The sequence below is a fragment of the Pyrus communis genome, chromosome 4 (assembly GCF_041283825.1).
Source record: "Pyrus communis isolate YQ-2024b chromosome 4, ASM4128382v1, whole genome shotgun sequence".
Classification (NCBI taxonomy): Eukaryota; Viridiplantae; Streptophyta; class Magnoliopsida; order Rosales; family Rosaceae; genus Pyrus; species Pyrus communis.
The window spans coordinates 14,895,654-14,914,285 of record NC_142568.1 but is presented as its reverse complement, the minus strand read 5'-3'; the positions used below and the strand labels follow the sequence as shown (position 1 = coordinate 14,914,285).

Here is an 18,632-nt window from a genome sequence, read left to right as displayed (position 1 = left end):
TAATCGTACATGTTATAAAACGAAGCGTAAATCTTGTTTATATGTTATAAACTTGCCTTGCGCTCTAAGCCAAGTTCATCCATCCATTCACATATACAAACAAAAGAAAAAGCAATACAAAGCAATCTTGACAGGGTTTAGAAATTACATTTTACACAACACAGCAGAACTATACCCCCGAAAACTTGAAAAGAGAAGGTAGAATGAAGCGAAACCTACGGGATCTAGAGATAATTGAAGAAAAAAGATGTAAAAATACCAATGAAAAATCACTGCACGAAGGCACACAAGGATATAGTACAGCATTCCGGCTCTGTATATATTCAAGAAGAAAAAACAATGAAGAGAAACACTATTTTCTGATGATGACTGATGAGACACGAAATGGAGATGGGAAGAAACTTTCAGAATTAGGGTCTGAAGGCATGTTATCATCCGCGATAAATATCAGTTCAGACTCCATACTGTATGAGCATGTATCTGGTATTATCATAACATTGCGATGGTTGGCGTGTCCACTACCGCAATTGAGCCTTCCTTTCACTATCCCTCTTGGTTCTAGGGGGAGTACAAGGGGCAAGACGGGAGCTTTGGACTGGCTCTGTTTCATGGTCATACTTCTGTGAAGCAAGGTAAGTCAAAGCTGTGACGACATCAGCTATAACTGGCCGCATATTAGGCTGCTCCTGAACACACATTGCTGCAACTGCAAGAGCTTGGTACAAGCCCCTTTGGGGATACTGACCCTGGAGCGTTGGGTCTGCCATTTGTGAAAGTTTCTTTCGGTCATTAAACAAGGGTCTTGCCTGAAAAAACAAAGTAGTAACATGTGAGTTAAGTATCAGAATAAGTTCTGATTTGCAGAATTCTTTATTGATGGTCACTCAAATTATTAAGAATATGAAAGAGCTGAAAAAAATGGGAATATGAAGGAGCTCAGAAGGCTTCATTACTTAAAAGATTATGAAACATGTGAACCGAACGGAATTTCTTACCCACGCAACCAAATTCTGTTCTCCTGCACCTCTGGTATTGTCAATCGCTGTCCTGCCTGTTATAATTTCCAAAAGAACTACGCCAAAGCTATAAACGTCTGATTTAAGAGTCAATTGCCCTGTCATTGCATACTCTGGAGCACAATATCCATACGTTCCCATTACCCTTGTAGATACATGGGTGTTATCCCCAACAGGCCCAAGTTTGGCTAAACCAAAATCAGACAGCTTTGGATGATACCCTTCACCAAGCAATATGTTGGAGCATTTCAAATCTCTGTATATAACAGGAGGACTTGCTTTGTCATGTAGATACTCCAATCCCTTCGCTGCCCCAGCGGCTATTTTCATTCGCGTATTCCAATCAAGTCGTCTCTTACCAGGTAACACATCTGCAAAAGAAGCTTATGAAACCAGTTCCGCCAAAAAGCTAACTAATGAATCATTAAAGGTTAAGAAGCATTTGAAATTTGAAAGTTAATGCAAAAGGTTATAGATACCATGTAAATGGTCGTCCAAGGACCCTAGGGGCATATATTCATAAACCAGAAGCCTTTGATCTCCATCCGCACAATAACCAATAAGATTAACAAGATTGGGGTGGTGAAGAAGACTCAACATCAACACTTCAACAAGGAATTCCCTGTTCCCTTGCAATCCATCACGATCAAGTTGTTTGATAGCTACTACCTACACCAAACACAACGACAAGTTTCAAATTCCATGACCAACTACATCGATCGCATATTAGAAGGTAAATCTCCTAGTAAGCTAGAATCTTCATCCCATACTTTGCAATCTGTAGTCTCTTATGAAGAAAATTTCAAAATAATCATCCCCCAATCCACCCCAACCCGAAAACGGAAAAAAAAAAACAGCCTTGAAAATATCTACACACACGTATATGTGTAAAGCACTAGTAAAACCTCTTCGGGCTGCTTAATTGCTTCATGTTCAATGAAATAAAAAGACAACCATGAATAACCTGATTTGTACTTTCCAAACGTCCTTTGTATACTCGACCAAATCCACCTTCACCCAAAAGACATTCTGACCTGAAATTTCTAGTTGCAGCTGCCAATTCACGGAATACAAAAGTCTGTGCTGCAATGTGGTCAGACCCTCCATCTTTTGGATCCTCCTTGACACTCAAAATGGAACTAGTCTTTGAAAAACCTAAAATCAAACATGGAAAAGAAGTGAGAACTTTTATTAGATAAAAAGTATGAGTGATTTCATTCACAATGGAGAAAATAACCAACCTATAAACTTCTCATAAATAAAGCAACTAAATTGTAATAAAGCAACTAAATCGTGATTTCATTCACGATTTTACGGATGATGCCAAGCTAACTGAAAACAATCCTACATGGCCATAGAACAATACTTGGCTACTCAAAGATGAGTAGGAACTCATACTCAAAATTTCCCTAAATTGTTTGTTGTCAATTTATAGAACTTCGTGTCTATAATCAAAACCGTTCATATTATAAATCACTTTATAAAGATTTTCTCTGCAAAAAATCAATTAAAATTAAGGTTGTTTGGTCATCAAACTGTTTAAAAACAAATGAACAGTATTGGTAAAAGCATTACGTACCGTCTACGTATTTTCTACAATAGATTGACTAAACGATCTTAGTTTTAATTTATTTTTTGCAGAGATAATCTTTAGAATATAATTTATAGTATGAACGGTTCTGATCATAAGCATAAAACTCTATGATTAAAATACTAAGAGTTATAAGTACGAGTTCTTATTCATCTTTGAGGAGTTAAGTATTGTTCATGGCTATATGCAATATCAGGAGTATAAACTGCATTTCTGCCGAGAAAACAGCAACAACAATGCTAAAAAGATTCCTTCTTTACCAGTGCATTGTATGATGTGCCATCATAATTCATATTTAACTACAACAACAGTTCATACCCTATCAAATTCAATCCCAAAGTTATCTCAAAATTTGAAAAATTCTACTCAAAGGCACTAATCTGCATACTAAAAACTGAACAAAATAATACTTCACATGAAATATCTAATCTTCTGCAAAATTTAAAAGAAACCCAGATGGATAAAAACAATTACCAAGCCAGTAAATTCATCTGTTAATCACCAGCAGCACAGTTTGAGGTAAATTTAGATAAACCAGTAAGTACCTGAAGTGTGTTTGATCTGATCAAGTGGCTTATCCTGCAACTCAATCTTGTTCTTCCTTTTCTTCTTGGTTTTTGCTTTACAGTTAGAATTACCAGAACAGGGAATCATCATCCAACCCATGATTTTATATTGCTGTTTGAGAAGCCAAAGACTCAAAAAGAGAAAAAAGCAGCAGTTAGAAAAAGCAGTCTCCACAGAGACTCTTCAAACTTTCCCCAACTTCCCCAAAAGCAAAAACCCCACACGAGCTACTCACCCGGATAACGAGAGCTTATAAATTTGTATATCGAAAAGCTGTAAACTTTAGAACACTCTCCCTGTTTATGTAATGTTTTACAATTATTTTTATTGTCATTTCCCACGTAAGAAATTTTCAGTATGTCAGCAATACAGTTCAGTATAAATATAATAATATAATTGGTTCAAAAATTAAAAATAAAAGTTTTAATTAATTGTATTATGATATTTGATGGATGAGTCCGTGTTCTGGATACACCAAAAAATTTCTCTTACCGGATATTATTTTCAATCAGAAAAATCGTGCCAAATGGATGGAGAAGATTGAACCTTTCTATGATTTTTAGAAGAAAGACTACGTGCATCACCCACCCTTTTGAATTAATAATACGGTAATAATGTTATTCAAACATATGAAATTAATACGATATAGTTTCTAATAGAAGTAAGTTTCACACTTGCGTATGATATATTTATCTTTTATTGTATTGACCGCTTGTACAACGATGTCGATTGTTAACATAAACTAACTAATGATGGATTGTTCTGGTAATTAAAGTCTTCTTCTTTCATTCATTGAGTTTCATGTCCAAACTATATTCCCTCCTTTTGCTCTTAATATAAATCAGTGCAAATCGCTTGTAATAAAAAAAAACACATATATTATCTGAGAGGTGTGTGCAAGTTCTTTCCCAGGTTTCAACTATAGGACTCAACTATCCAATGATATACCTTCTTTACAATTTACAAGAGTGTTATGTTTTTTTTACTTATCCTTTCAATTTTAGTGAAAGTGACAAAGTCACAGCTGGTCACAAATGGCTTGCTTTGGACCCTCCATTTGGTGCACACTGTTTATGTTCAACAGAAAAAAATCAATAGAATTGTATTTTTGTTATTTGACTTTGATTTGATGGTGTTGGTCACGTTCTCATATATTATAAAAATTCTCTGTTTTGGAGCTTAAGCACATTTTCGATTCCACCAACTCTGATTTTTTTTTTTTTTGGTGTCATAAGATATATTTGAGAATCGGACACCAAATTTAGGTAAAATATTTGACCGACTATATTGTTTTTATAAGAGAAAGCACACAGAGTGTGTATATATTGGTGTCATTTGATTTGTGATATATTTGGTGTTGTGAAGTTGGACTTTGAATTGTGTTATCCTTTCCTCAACTTATAAAATAAATTTAATAAAGCATTGAAATTTAATTTATATTTATCTTCTTGTAAACCAAAAAATCCTCACGTAACGGTTTTATATAGTGAAAAGATATTTCCAATAAATTATATAAAAATAACTTCTTTAAAAAGAAGGCTTTGACAAAGAATAACTTTCTTAAGGAGAGAAATAGTAAATAATTGAATCATACTACAGAGGTTGGTTTGGATTTAGTCAAGTTGGATAGAACAATCGTTTTAGTTAATTTTGGCTAAAGTAGTTTTTACACTAAAGTTCGAATCTTCTGTTCCGTAATTTAGATAAATTTAATTTAGAATTTTACTTTATCAAAAACTCAGCTAAAAGTCTCAAACTTAGTAAAAAAAAAAAAAAAAAAAAAACTTTGTACTAGTGTGTATAGTTAGATAACCAAGTTCGAAAAACTTAAACTTTTAGAATAGGTCAATAAGGTATATGAAGCTAACTGTTAAGAGTATCAATCCCGCATAGGAAAAAGGAGGAACATTGCATTGCATGTGTTTATAAGTAGTTGGACTACCCTCTAAAAGTTATTTTGGATGTGCTTTTAAAATGACTGAAAGCTCATTTAGTGAAAATATTTTTAGAACCAATCCTTAGTAAAAATGCAAGTAAATCTTGAAAAAACACTTCAAGTACTTCATGGAAGAAGAACATTATTAGTGCTTATTGCAGAAAACACTTTAAGTGCTTTTGGAATCAAAAAACATTTTTTCTAAAAGCGCTTTCAATCATTTTAAAAACACATCCAAATAAGCCCCTAAATTGCCAATTACTTTTATGGTAGAAACTCCAACTTTATTTACTAATATCCTTTCTCCCATGTATGTAATGAAAAACCGAAGACCTCTAAAAACAGGAACTTTGACGTCATACCTTATAACCATTGAACTCAAAAGACATGAAGACTTTGATATCATATTAGAAAATCACGGAACGTAGAAAAACATAACATATATATCATAAAGCAAATACTTGAATAATTTCTAAATTAATATAATAATCTCGAATCCTCCTACTCCTCTTTAATTCTTAATGTTAATTAAATACTTCAATGATCCCTACAACTACAAAACCATGCGAGAAGGAAATAAAATTACCAACCAATCATCTTAGAATATGGTCCTTATACATTAGATTATATCCGTTAGTTCTTATGGACTATTGACTTTATCGACCAAGTAGCGCAAAGAAGTTCCATATAGCATATGGAGTGTAGTGCCAATGCAAATATTGATCTTCTCAATGAAGTTATTTACGCCACAAATTCATACAACTTTGACCTTGGTCGGTTCCCGTCCGGACTCCTCCCACAAATTATGCCTCGGCAGCCGCTTCTCATAACTTCTCCATAGAAACACAAAGTGCACCTCTGAGCTCAGGTTCACAGAATCATATTAACAAGTCAAGCCTGCAAAATAAAATGGTATAAAAAGTTGGTGCATTCTTTCCAACAAATAAAAAAAATGATAATATTTGTTTCATTTTCATGGAAGTAGCCGTTTCTACATTCGTGCTAATCACAGTTTGATATGCATGTAAAAAAGAATTTCTTTTTGAGTTATTTCTCCATGCGTGTCAAGCTGTGATTTACAAGAACAAAAAATGGCTCTTTCATAATAAGAAGTGGATCAATGTCCAAAGAAAAATAAGATTTTCAATGGTATTCCGGATTATGGGATACTCATAATATTTTAGCCGTTAGATTTTTACTTTAAAATACAAAAATAAATATTTAACGGTTATAACACTTGGAATGTCTCATACTTCAAAATATCGTAGAATTTTTGAAGCAAAATGGAGAAAGAATGAATTGACAATATGATATGAAACCTTAACATAATAGCAACGGCAAGGGATGCGTGAGTTAGGGTTAGGACAACAGAAAACTTCCAAAGGGTGAATAAAATTAGGGAGTGGAAAGAGATGATACATGAAAAGTACTTGGTCAAATGTGGGTTCGAATTCAACCGTTACAAAATCCAAGATTGGGGATGGGCTAATATCTGAGCTTATTTTAGACAAATCAGCAAGCTTCAAGACTTGAAGTGTCACGTTTCTTTTGGTTACGTTGAAAAATCAATCTTAGTTTGCACTCCTTCCCGTAATGTTATGTTTTCATTCTCATTTTATACACTCAATTATAAATTACAGCTTATTTTCTCGTGTAAATGAGATGTTTTATATTCGAATATGGTAATTGATGAGTTTAATACCAATTTATTCCCCTCTCTTCTTAGTGTAACGTATATCGTTAGATTAAAAAAATCATCAAAGCACAAAAGTACAGAACACAAATTGAAAAAAAAAAATTGTAAAATTACTAGTAACAAATCTGTAGTTCAAACGAGTATAATCCCTAGTAGAAATGTAGTCTACAAGATATAGAGCTTAGGCGCTTGAATGTTGAATATAGAAATGAAACTAGAGATTTAAAACAACTCACATAAAGAAGCAAAACTGCAAATGCATGAATGTAATAAGAACTGAGTTTATAACTCATGTAGTTAAGAGCATTCACCTCTACTCGTAATTTTTTTTATTAAGCCATTGTCCCCTCATATTCCTTGCAAAACAAAAAGCAATAGGTATTCAAAATTTCAAAGCTGATAGGATGTAATAACCAAAATCTTAAACGTACTATAATTATAGTGTACAACTTTTTTTAATAACAAAAACAACACAAGTATTCTGAATATGCTTGCAATGAATTATCGTACTTCTCTCAAAAAAAAAAAAAAAAAAAAAACAAAACAAAACAAAACAAAACAACACAAGTATTACCCACTAGGAAATGAATAATCCTTAAACTTTACTCTCTAATCCTTGTATTATCAAGTCATCAACCTAATTACTGCCATTAACATTTTGTAAGAAAGTTTTGTTATGTGAAGTTGCCCACGTGAAATTATTGGCATAGCATTTAATACAAAGAAAGTAAAAATGTAATACTCTGATGAGCTAATTCAAGTCAACACGGTTTTTTAGCCAAAATGATTTTTGAGATTGATATAGCTTCTCACATTGGTCCCTGAGATTGTCCACCGTCATCCATTTTAGTCATTTTGTGAAAAATCTCCATTAAATTGAGTTCTAGTGAAGGGGTTAATTTGACAAAAATACCCTCACTTTAAAGAAGATTTTTCACAAAATGATCAAAATAATTGACGGTAGACAATCTCAAAAATCATTTTGACTAAAAAGCCAAGGCAGCAGCAACGACGGGGGAAATTAAGCCAAAATATTTACACCATTTTATGTCTCCAATCCATCAAGCAGCCATGAAAGAGATTCCCAAGTGAAATTATTGGCATTCCATAGCAGAGGAGAGGATCCAAGGTGGGAATCAGAATCACTGCAGCAGTTACTTTTGGTGTCTGTTTTTTCCTCTGAGCCCATCTGACATTTCTGTCAGACAAATATGGGATTGAAACAGTTTGATGCCAAAGTTTGAACGTGATGTTGTCACTCACTCATGGCTTTTCTTTAGTTGTTGTATCCTTCTCAGATGCTCCTGCGTTCGTGTTCCTCAGTGGCATGTCGTGGTTGTGCTTTCCCTCGTACGTGGTGATGAAAGCTTTGGGATCATCCGAGACTCTTTCGACATGCTTGCGCACGCTGCATTTGAGACTGGTACATCTGTAATAACTTCTGCAAGATCAAAAAAGCTATGGAGTAAGCACTAGCTAGTCACAGAGAATCTTCTGTCCCACTGCAGATGTCATGAATGCACAAACAGCACTTGATGAACAACTTAAGAAACTGAGTCTTAACATAATCCATAGAGGTTGATTATATATTCGATTACGATCTCATTCTGAAGAGTTATGTCTTGAGTTCGGATAACCAAAATACTTCGGTATCAACAAAAACGGGGGCAGATTTGAGACCTCATCAACAACACGAAAAATATTAGTAGACTAAGAGCTAGAGGTACATTGTACGTATGAGACAGGCGAGCACACATGCAAGAGGAAAATTAGCCAATTGCTCTAAGAGGTGTGGATACATTTCCTAAAAAAATAAAAAAGAGTTTTCACTCTTTCTAACCTGGGATATGGATTTCCCTTGACAACTTTCTGCCCGTACTTCCTCCAGCGGAAGCCATCACCCGTCATATCAGATTCAACAGAATTTTGCACCACAACACGAGGATCTTGGACACCTTCCCCTGATATCCCTGCTTCAATGGAATGATTCTCACTTTTTCTGAAGGAAAATCATAGTTAAACATAGTCAATGACATTAACCTTGAACAAAGTATTATGATAGAAATGCTCATCAAGAATCAAGATATTTCAAACGCATTTTTAATCCAAACATTCAGAGGTCAATCACGGAGAAGGGAATAGACAAGAAAATGGATACAATCCAGCATAGAACAAAACATGATAAGTGATTATCGTATTGTTTCAAATAGTAAGGTGCACCAGCTTTCAAAACTAAAGCATGCATAGCTAATCCAAGGCCTCTGATTTCGTCTAACCTTCTTTTACTTCTAGGTTCATAACCCTCTGCTTCAAGCCCCTTACTTGCTTCCTCACATTCGCCACTACGACCACAAGAATTATCAGGAGTTGCACCACCAGCAGTTATTCCTCCAGTCGCATGGGGATGATAAGGTAGTGGGGCTTTGGTTTGGTAAGACTGCACAGGTAGTCCAACTTCATTTTGATCTTCTACTCTACCTTCGGAACCTTCATTTCTTTCATTAAGATGACTATTCAATAGCCGGTTGTTGGTATCTTGACCAGTTCCGTCAAATGGTATGCCTAACCCTTGCGTCCCTGATGAGCTCCGCTTTGGAGGCTGAGGCTTTGAGTGGTTGTGTTCCCCCTTGTACACAATCTCAGCAATCTGGCCATCCAGAGATCGTTCAACCTTCTTTTTCACAGGACAATTTGGATGAGTGCACTTATAGTAACTTCGGGGGTACTCACTTCCTTTGACTTGCTTCTGTCCATATTTTCTCCAATTATACCCATCATAAGAAGGCCTATCAGTATTGGCTGTGGATGGTATAAGTTTCAGATCCTCTTCCATGTTTTGTGAGGCTATTTTCAGAGGCTCAGTTGTCTGATTTGTCTCGGCACATGACGGATTATTATCATGCAGATTTGAGCTTTGGGATCTAAAGCATTTATCTTGATTTGGATGTAGAACACCCACATTACCTGATGATTGTGTAGATTGGTGGCTGGTATTGAAGTTTCCCTGGATAGAATGAACAAAAAGAATTCTGTTTCAAAATTCGAGGTTCAAAAGTTTCACCACATTTTCAAAGTCCCATGTCTTTACACAATTATTCAGTAGCTACTGACCATATTTGCCAAGACAGAAACGGTTGCCCTTGAAACAACTTTTGCCAATGGTTTATATATCACAGTTGATCTGCTATCTGATTTCGAAACCTGCTCCGATGAATGACTATGTGCTGCACCAGAGATATGTGCCTGAAATTTTTTCGCACTAATAGTCAGAGGTAAAACTTCTCAAAAGGAACAAGCACTTTTGGTAGAATTAAGATCACCTGGGAAGAAACCAATCCAGCAACAGCATGATTCACCATTGGCTTGAACCTCACGGTCTTTGGTCTGATGGCAGGAACAGCAGTTTCAGAAGATACATTCGAAGGAGAGGCATCAATAGCTCCCGCAAGAAGCTCTGTGAAGGACCTAAAGGTGGAACAAGTTGGCCTTGAAGCAACTGGTTTAGCTATAACTACACGCTCTGCTTCCTTAATATCCATTTTTTCCAACGCTTATGTTATGTTCCAATTAGTTATTTTTGATGTGTGTTGTAGTAGCATGAGATAAAGGAAAACATAGCAGTCCCACCATCTTATGCCTGGAATACTCTGTATATCTTTCTCCCCAAAGCAATAGAAGTTACAAAGTTGTCAGGAGAAGTTGCTTGATATGGAATAGTAATTAACTGATACTTGAGGAGCTGCTACTGCCAATGTTGGCTCAAGATGTGCAAAGTTCATCTACTTGAAACCTGCATGAGACCGGGATTATATAGAAATACTAAGATAAATAATAAAGTAACAAGACTAAGAGTCAAAGGAGTCTTTAGGAGTATAGCATTCTACAAAAATCACAGACATTGAAAGGTACAACCTTGGCTTAATGCATTTATTTTCAATCAAGACAAAGCATTTGGGATTTGGATTTGGGGCATTGAGATAATCTCTGAAGAATCCCTCTACTCTCGTATTCTCATTGCCATTTCAAAGTAATGCGTGATTTAAGTAGGAAAGGCAAGCATACAGATTTCCATTTTCCTAACAAACGTGTTCACTAACTTCCCGGAGTAGGAATTCTTTCCATCGAAGTAATGATGCCGAAGGTTGCACCTTTAAGTCGAGGAACATTTGTACAATTTAGTCCACTTATAAATTATCAAAAACAGATTATGCGCTAACAAAACGAGCTAGAACACGAAAGCATTCACATCATAGAAAAAAATCAAACAGCGAAGGCGGAACACTGAATAGAATTGGCAATACCAATTAGATACAGCTCCTGAATACTCATCTAGGTCTCTGACATGTCAATTTCAAGTTTTCTATGGCCATGGTTGAATGCATAAGGGATTTGATTTCGCAAAAACGTCTTTTTTTGCACTATCCATGAAACTGTTTATCAAAAGATAAGCATATAATCCAAGTTCAGATCTCCAAGCAAGGATAATGATGCTCATTTCTTCTCCAAAATAACAAAATCAATAATGTCTCAACTAACCACTTAATTTTTTTATACAAAAACTCCTGAACTCGACGTTAAAATTTGAAACAATTTCAACCCTCTCTATTCAAAGATCATATTATGAAGTTGAACCACACATATCAAACCATGACATAACCACACATATCAAACCATGACATAACCAGTACCCCACTGGTGACAAGAGCAACCATATGTGGACAAGATTGTAATCTTACTTCCCCAATCATATAACTTTACACACATTAGAAATATTTTCTTCCCTTCTTTCCAAAAGAAAGTTGAATCAACTAAAAACATTAAAACAAAATAAATCTAATAAATACACAAATCAAATTCTCCAAATTATGGATGAAAGTGCTGAAACACAACCGAAAACCAACATACTTTCTTCAAACAAACATAAAAGAACAAGAAACTAAATCCCAAAATAAAAAGTTGAAGTCACAGATTTTGAAGAAAATAATATTAGATGCAGATTAGAGGTATGGTAAAAGTAAAATTAAAAAAAAAATAGCCAACAAATTCCAGAAACTCTAAGAACTAACACTTTGCAGAAGTAAAAAGGAAGTAGCAACTGACCTGAATGGCTTCAACTCATAAACCCAGAAATCTGTTGGGTCCGCTAATCTCAATAAGCCAAGTTTATAACACTTGGCTTAGCCTGCATTGCACCACCCCCAAATTCATAAGAAAACAAAACAAAACAAATAAAAATTTCAGCTCTAAAGATAGAAAAGTTTAAGAATTATTTATAAAAAACGTGACATAAAAACCAGAGCTTTTATCTTGGAGAATGGGGAGAGAGAGAGAGAGAGAGAGAGAGAGAGAGAGAGAGAGAAGGAGAGAGAGAGCAGAAACTGCTTATGAAAACAAAAACCAGGATTAATCCTACAGGAGTATCGGGTTTGCCTTTTGAAACCAAGTACGTACTGCTGCAGCACATGTACCAAAACGCAGCGTTTTCACTGGTCCTGGACTTCCCAAGAGTTTTTTTTTAACAGTGTAATGGAAGGGGGGGGGAGAGAGAGAGAGAGAGAGAGAGAGAGAGTTCTGCAACAAAATTTCAACACTTTGCACAGGAAAATGGAAAATGAGGAAACCCCAATAATTATTTCACCTATATTTTAATATTTCCGTAATAAAGTTGAGTCTTCGGCTTTTATGGGCTATGAAGTGGACAAAAATGGAAACAGAAAATTGGGTTTTTATTTTCTAATTTACGTGTTTTTATTTTTGTGGGTCTCAAAAAAATAGTGAGGGAGCAGAGTGGTGTTGTTGGGTTGAGCAAGGAGCCCTAGAGGGAGTGGTAAGTCCAACTAACCGTCCCTCCTTTGACTCTATTTGAGCACTTCCAGTGTAAAAGACTTCCCATGGCAATTGGCAATTGAATTCCTTCTGATGAATAGTACTTATCTTTAATGAACAGTAATTATATTTTACATCTTCATCACTAAACTGAAAAATCATGGCAGTAGGTAATAAAATATTAATATTTTTTATTTTATAAAATAATAAAAAATAATTTAAATTTAAATTTCGAATAAGATTTTTGACCGATCTCGTCATGACATGTGTTATTATCTGAAAGTGCAATTTTTGTGAATAAATTTTGATAAGATTTTTAATCAATTTCGTCGCGTGACATGTTCTTACCTATTTAGAATCGTTGAAAATATTGAAATGTGGTGTAAGGTGGGAGAAAATGGTAAGGTATTTATAAAAAAAAATTATAATTTTTTTTAATTTTTTTGGATTTTTAATTAGTTTAAAAAAATTATTAACTTATTTAATATGGACTGTCGGATTACAAAAAAATTGAAATCCAACAATCCAGAATGAGACACATAGCCCACCCAAACATTTCTGATATTTTTTTCTAATAGTACACGTGGCAGTGTTGGATTTGCTGGGTTCCTAGTAAAGTTTGGAGTCTATTCTAGTGATACTGATTAGTGAGGGAAAAAGACTTGATTAGCCATGGATGTTGAATGTGGATGAGGGAAAATGGTAGGGTGAAAGGATATTGTTTAGGTATCAACTGGTACCAAATGCCACCTAAGAATATTATCCCTGTTGTATGATTAAAAATGTTGTGCATGTCATGGATTGGTTACTAAGTTCCATATTTTGCCTACCTATTAAGTTTAATCGACTCAAAACATATATATGGGAAATAGGAGGTGGTTAGGTTTGGGTAGAAAAATCGTAAGGCATGGGGAGTTAGGTGAGGCATAGATGGGTGTGTCAAGTAGAGATTTTCTAGAAAGTAGGTCAAAAGATACTGATCTCAAAAACATCTCCCTAAGCCCTTGCAACTGAGAAATTATGAATACAAGAAGTGAGATACTTGAAAAATGAAGACATCTCTTGCATTAACATAGGGGGTTTATTGAGATGTCATAAGCTCGAAAGGCCTTCATCACGTTCCTTCCTTCTAATCTTTCATTCTTTCATTCTTTCGTATGACCATATCATATATAAATGTAAACATCCTCTTGATAATATCATAAGCTCCTAAAAATAAGTGATCATGGTTTTGACTATGTACAAATGAAAAAACAATTTTGACTTCTAATTGAGTTAAAAAAAAAATCACTTGAAAAAAGCCTTCAAGCACTCTTAAGAAATATAGAAAGTAGATTGGAAATACGCAAAACTATGAACAAGTATATATAATTTATCCAAACTACTTGTTGAGAGATGAGATTGTTACCCATTTCTTCAAAACTTTCAACTATGTTCATCTAACATATTAAAGCAATTTTTTTTTGTTGTTTATAAATTGTCTATATATGTGACATAATGATAGCGAGGGATGAAAATTTGGGCTAAGTCATACAGTGAATCAACTATAATTTAGTATCGAACTTGCAATTCAAAGAGTCAAACTTGAAAGTTCTCGCTTATAAATAAAGAAATGGAGACTTAGGATGTAGTTCCTAACTATAAATATTTTTTGACTGAAACCTTGTTGGTTTTCAATTTTTTATTGAAGTCCCTGAAATTAATGTGATAATTTATTTCTATGTATTTACTATATTTTTTAAATTAAAAATTGAAATTTATAGTTGTTTATATTAATGAGATTTTAAATATAAAAAAAACCATAATTTGTGGGAAATATTAAAATATAAATTGTACTATTGTGTGTGTGTGTGTGTGTGTGTGTGTGTAAACATGGGTACATTCTTCAAAATTACAAAAAAATATTGTACCAAAATATGGGTACATTCTTCAAAATCACAATAAATATATATATATATATATATTAGTTTTAGTAACATTAGTAAATTTCTTCGATTAAACTTGACATGGATACATTCTCAAATCAAAGAAAAAAGAATATACCCATATAAGTTTAAAAATGGATTAGAAAAAAAATTGAATAGATTTTATTTAAAAAAAAAAAAAAAGGGTACATTTTACATATAACAAATTGGTATATTTAAGAATGAATACATTTTAAGATTAAAAATTTGAAAAAATTACATGAATGGGTACATATAAAATTAAAAAATTTAAAACATTCTTTAAAAAAGCTAATGGGTACAAACTTATTCTAATTTTTTATTTATTTTGGAAATGTTTTAAATTCAAAATTAGTTAGGAGTGTAATAAAGGTGTGAGTATTAAAATTTTAAATCAATTACTAATTTTTATTTTAAAAAATTATGTAACTAACATGTAAATTTATTATTACATTAATGCTAGGGACTTAGGTCAAAATCTGAAAACCGATAAGTTTTCAGTCAATAAACATTAATAACCAGAGATCGCATACTAATTTTTCCATAAAGAAATCGCTAAACCCTAAACCTAAAACTTAAAGCAATTTAATAAGCTTTTCTAATACTAAAGGAAATAAGGAAAAAACTAATTTAAAAATTAAAAAGTCCATCCCATGTTTATAGATGAAAAAACCTCTTCCATATTCCAACTTAATTAATTCCTCACCAACGTCCGTGGGACTTCCTCGAGCATCAAATTATGAAGGTGATACAGAAATAGAACATCAGTATTTATTACAAAAAGATGAAATCACAGTGTCAACCTAAAGTAAATCACAAGAAAAGAAGAAAAACACATTGTCAACCTCAAGAATTGATCGATCGGTGGAAAGAAGATACCAGTATATAAAAATACAACGAGAGAATGTACAAAAAGATGAATGCCATTGACTTAAATTATAGACAGCAAAAATTTTTAAAACCTTCTGCAGTAATCCTCAATGTGTAGCATGCAGTACAGGAAGTTGACAAAGAATTTCAGATTCTTAGAGAAGGGATAGAATAGGAAGTTGCCAACGCACTCTTCCCTTTAAACCCTACCCATCTGCATTTTGTTTATTTTCTTCTTCTTTGTTCTGTTCCACTTTGTTTAGTTTGGAATAATTAGTAACAATGGGTGTGCTAATTTCTCTTTTTGATATAAGCTATAGCAAGAAACGGAGAATCGAACACTTTGGCACATAAATAAAAATTCTCTAAACCAACTAAACTATAATGGCAGCGGTGTTAATGTTTAATGCACTTTTGGATGATGAAAGTATAGGATGCTTATTATTCTAGTGTTTTCTGATGAATTATATTAATGTTAGTTTTAGTTTCCAATCTCAAGGTCAATTATTAATGTTAAGATCAATAGTTTTAGATATGAGGAACTTGGGTCTAATTTACTTAACTTCCTTTTTCACGGATCTCAAATCTATCTCTAATGAGATGAACACTCGGTAATTCGATCTGGCGGCACTTAATGATCATATATACTTTTATTTTGTGGATAGGAGGAGGCACTTATATATGATTTTCTATCTCCACTAGTGACCATACGAAGCAGCCTAATAGAAAACCACTTTGAAGGACAAAAAGTTTCGATCGTACAAACCATAATTTCATAGAGACTAATCATAGGCTTGACAATGATATGCATGCAAGTGGCTTAATTAGCATATGGAATTAGGTGTAAAAATGTAAATTACAACATAAATGTTTTTACTTTCCGTTTAAATTTAAATGGAAATAACAAAATAGCCATTTTATGTGCACAGTGATGCGAGATGATATAGTTAAAGTATGTACATTTTAGTAGACAACTCAAAGATAACTTATGCAGAAAAATGTTAGCCACCAAATAGTTTAGGTTTAAATTAAACGTTTCACAATACAGAAGTTTGTGGTAGGTTTTCAAGTGGGTCACCAGATTTCACTTTTCTCATATTACACCTAGACGTTTGAAATTTGTCCAATATTGTAGATACTTATGGCGATGGCATGCCCTTTTGTGGTTTCTCTTTTGTATGACGGCTACAATTTAAGAGAATGTGTAAAATGATTGAACTTCAAAACTATCAGAGTGTAGTGTGGAAAAAAAAATTAGAATATAATGGTCCATTTAAAACCGATGCCAAACCTAGATATAAGGTGAAGTGTACGTAGCCCAGTAGTTTAATATGATACATCATTAAACCTAATCTAATTATCTGAGGTGATTAGATTACTAGTTCAGTTTTATTTAAATGTGTAATTAATCTTTTCCACTTTAGATACATTTATCCAAATTAGCAACTCAATTTACAGTAATAAGTAAAATGAAGGAAAAAGTATCCGGTCCCTAGTTACAAATATTTATTGACTGAGACGTTATTTGTTTTCAGATTTTAATCGAAGTCCTTAGCATTAAAATATTAATGAATTTATATGTCAATTACATATAGGGCTGGTTCGGGTCGGGATCCCAAACCGAAACCCCTAACCCGAATCCCAAACCAAAACATTTCAGGATGGGATTTTATATCCCGAAACCGAACTGAAACTATTAATTTCCCAAAATTGGGGATTCCCAAAAGTGTTTCGGGATTTTCGGGTCACTTCGGGATTGGGTCTTGAAGCCCAAAATGTTGGGTTTTAAAACTTTTTACAATTTTAAGCTTTTTAACAAGTAAACCCACCCATTTTTCAGGAAAAAAAAAAAAAAAAAAAAAAAGGTTAACAATTGCAGGCTTGCAGGCCACTACCCTTGCAGCCAACCTGTTTCAGTTTCACAATATCACATAAAGTTTCACGATCCCACATGTTTCAATTTTCATACCAAGGAAGCAACAACTAACAAGTTAAGCTCAAATTCACAATTGTCTACCAAACTAGTTAATTAAAAGTGCATGCAACCAAAATGAAATAAGTTAAGTTTTACAAACCAAACTTCCGAATGAATTTAGATTAAGTTACAAACCAAAAGCAAAACATAGTTTATAAGCAAGACAATGCATGCAACCAAAATGAAACTTAAGTAAGTTCATTCCCTTTTGCCCCTTGGGCCCCTTCCCCTTGTTGATGAATCAACCACACTCTTGATTTTTCCCTTTAAAATACAATTCTCAAACCGCCACCGCCACCTTGTGCCTATTTGGAAGCTCGTCTTTGGATTCAAGTCATGGATCCAATCTCTAAAGTCCTTTGGATCAACCACCCTAAAAGGCATCTCCACTTTTATTATCCACTTCACACATTTCATATCAAGTCTTTTTTGATTGAAAGTGTGAGCGATAACTTGACCCCCCCCCCCCCCATCACCTCTTGTGACAACAATGGTTGTTTCAAATCCAAGGTCCTAGGTGTACTAGTAGATTGTGATTGGCTACCACTTCCACTACCAGACCCGTCCATCCTGACAATGCACAATAATATATCACAACACAGTTTAACATATATATAATATTCATATATCTCATCTCATATACTGATGAAACACATATATATCACAACCATAAACTGTCAGAGTGCACACATTCCATAAATTGATCCATAAACACATATAATATATATCAAAGTCAAACACATATTTATCTCTGATCCATAACATGCCCTAAAAGACAAACGGATTATTAAACATCTACAGTTACAGCAGGGTTAAGTTTCAACATTACATATACAAATATACTTATGATGTTTTCCACCACGTGTACAATAAAAGCATGCGACTTTTGAGCACCACCCAATGCGGAGATTAATACGAAAAAAAGACTCCTAAAATCAAGTGATGAGATTTAACAAACAAATGATAATCATTACCAACCATGTCTTGTTTCCTAGTAAGTGGAAGAAATGAAGAGAAAATTGATGTATCTTCTGCTTCCTAGCTCCAAAAAAACATATCAAACTAAGATTCACTTCGACATTCGCTGTTTAACTCAAAAGAATATGAAATATAAAAGCTTTCAAACTAGCAGAACCTTGCTTAAAAACTGCTGCTTCATAACCAAAATGTTCCAATTTTACACGGGTTAGAAACACTTGTTTCGAATTGATG

The 18,632-nt window shown here is 33.9% G+C and overlaps 2 protein-coding genes across 5 annotated transcripts; both read right to left on the bottom strand.

The window, feature by feature from the left end:
- Positions 1-15: 15 nt before the first annotated feature.
- LOC137723024 (putative serine/threonine-protein kinase PBL7) lies at positions 16-3,472 on the bottom strand. 2 transcript variants are annotated; one of them, XM_088692586.1, is made up of 6 exons: positions 3,153-3,458; positions 1,984-2,171; positions 1,922-1,948; positions 1,496-1,685; positions 996-1,387; positions 16-806 (listed from the first exon to the last, which is right to left on the bottom strand). In XM_088692586.1, exons 1-6 carry the CDS (start codon positions 3,271-3,273, stop codon positions 519-521), a joined length of 1,206 nt encoding a protein of 401 aa, XP_088548712.1. In that variant the 5' UTR covers positions 3,274-3,458; the 3' UTR covers positions 16-518. The 2 variants fall into 2 exon arrangements, with proteins under 2 accessions (XP_088548712.1, XP_068318279.2); XM_068462178.2 differs by lacking the exon at positions 1,922-1,948 and having other exon boundaries at positions 1,981-2,171; positions 3,153-3,472.
- Positions 3,473-7,391: 3,919 nt separating this feature from the next.
- LOC137722750 (WRKY transcription factor 44) lies at positions 7,392-12,467 on the bottom strand. 3 transcript variants are annotated; one of them, XM_068461831.2, is made up of 7 exons: positions 12,237-12,467; positions 11,907-11,988; positions 10,127-10,596; positions 9,918-10,049; positions 9,083-9,810; positions 8,647-8,805; positions 7,392-8,247 (listed from the first exon to the last, which is right to left on the bottom strand). In XM_068461831.2, exons 3-7 carry the CDS (start codon positions 10,343-10,345, stop codon positions 8,070-8,072), a joined length of 1,416 nt encoding a protein of 471 aa, XP_068317932.2. In that variant the 5' UTR covers positions 10,346-10,596; positions 11,907-11,988; positions 12,237-12,467; the 3' UTR covers positions 7,392-8,069. The 3 variants fall into 3 exon arrangements, with proteins under 3 accessions (XP_068317932.2, XP_088548711.1, XP_068317931.2); XM_088692585.1 differs by having other exon boundaries at positions 12,220-12,456; XM_068461830.2 differs by lacking the exon at positions 12,237-12,467 and having other exon boundaries at positions 11,907-12,211.
- Positions 12,468-18,632: the final 6,165 nt, after the last annotated feature.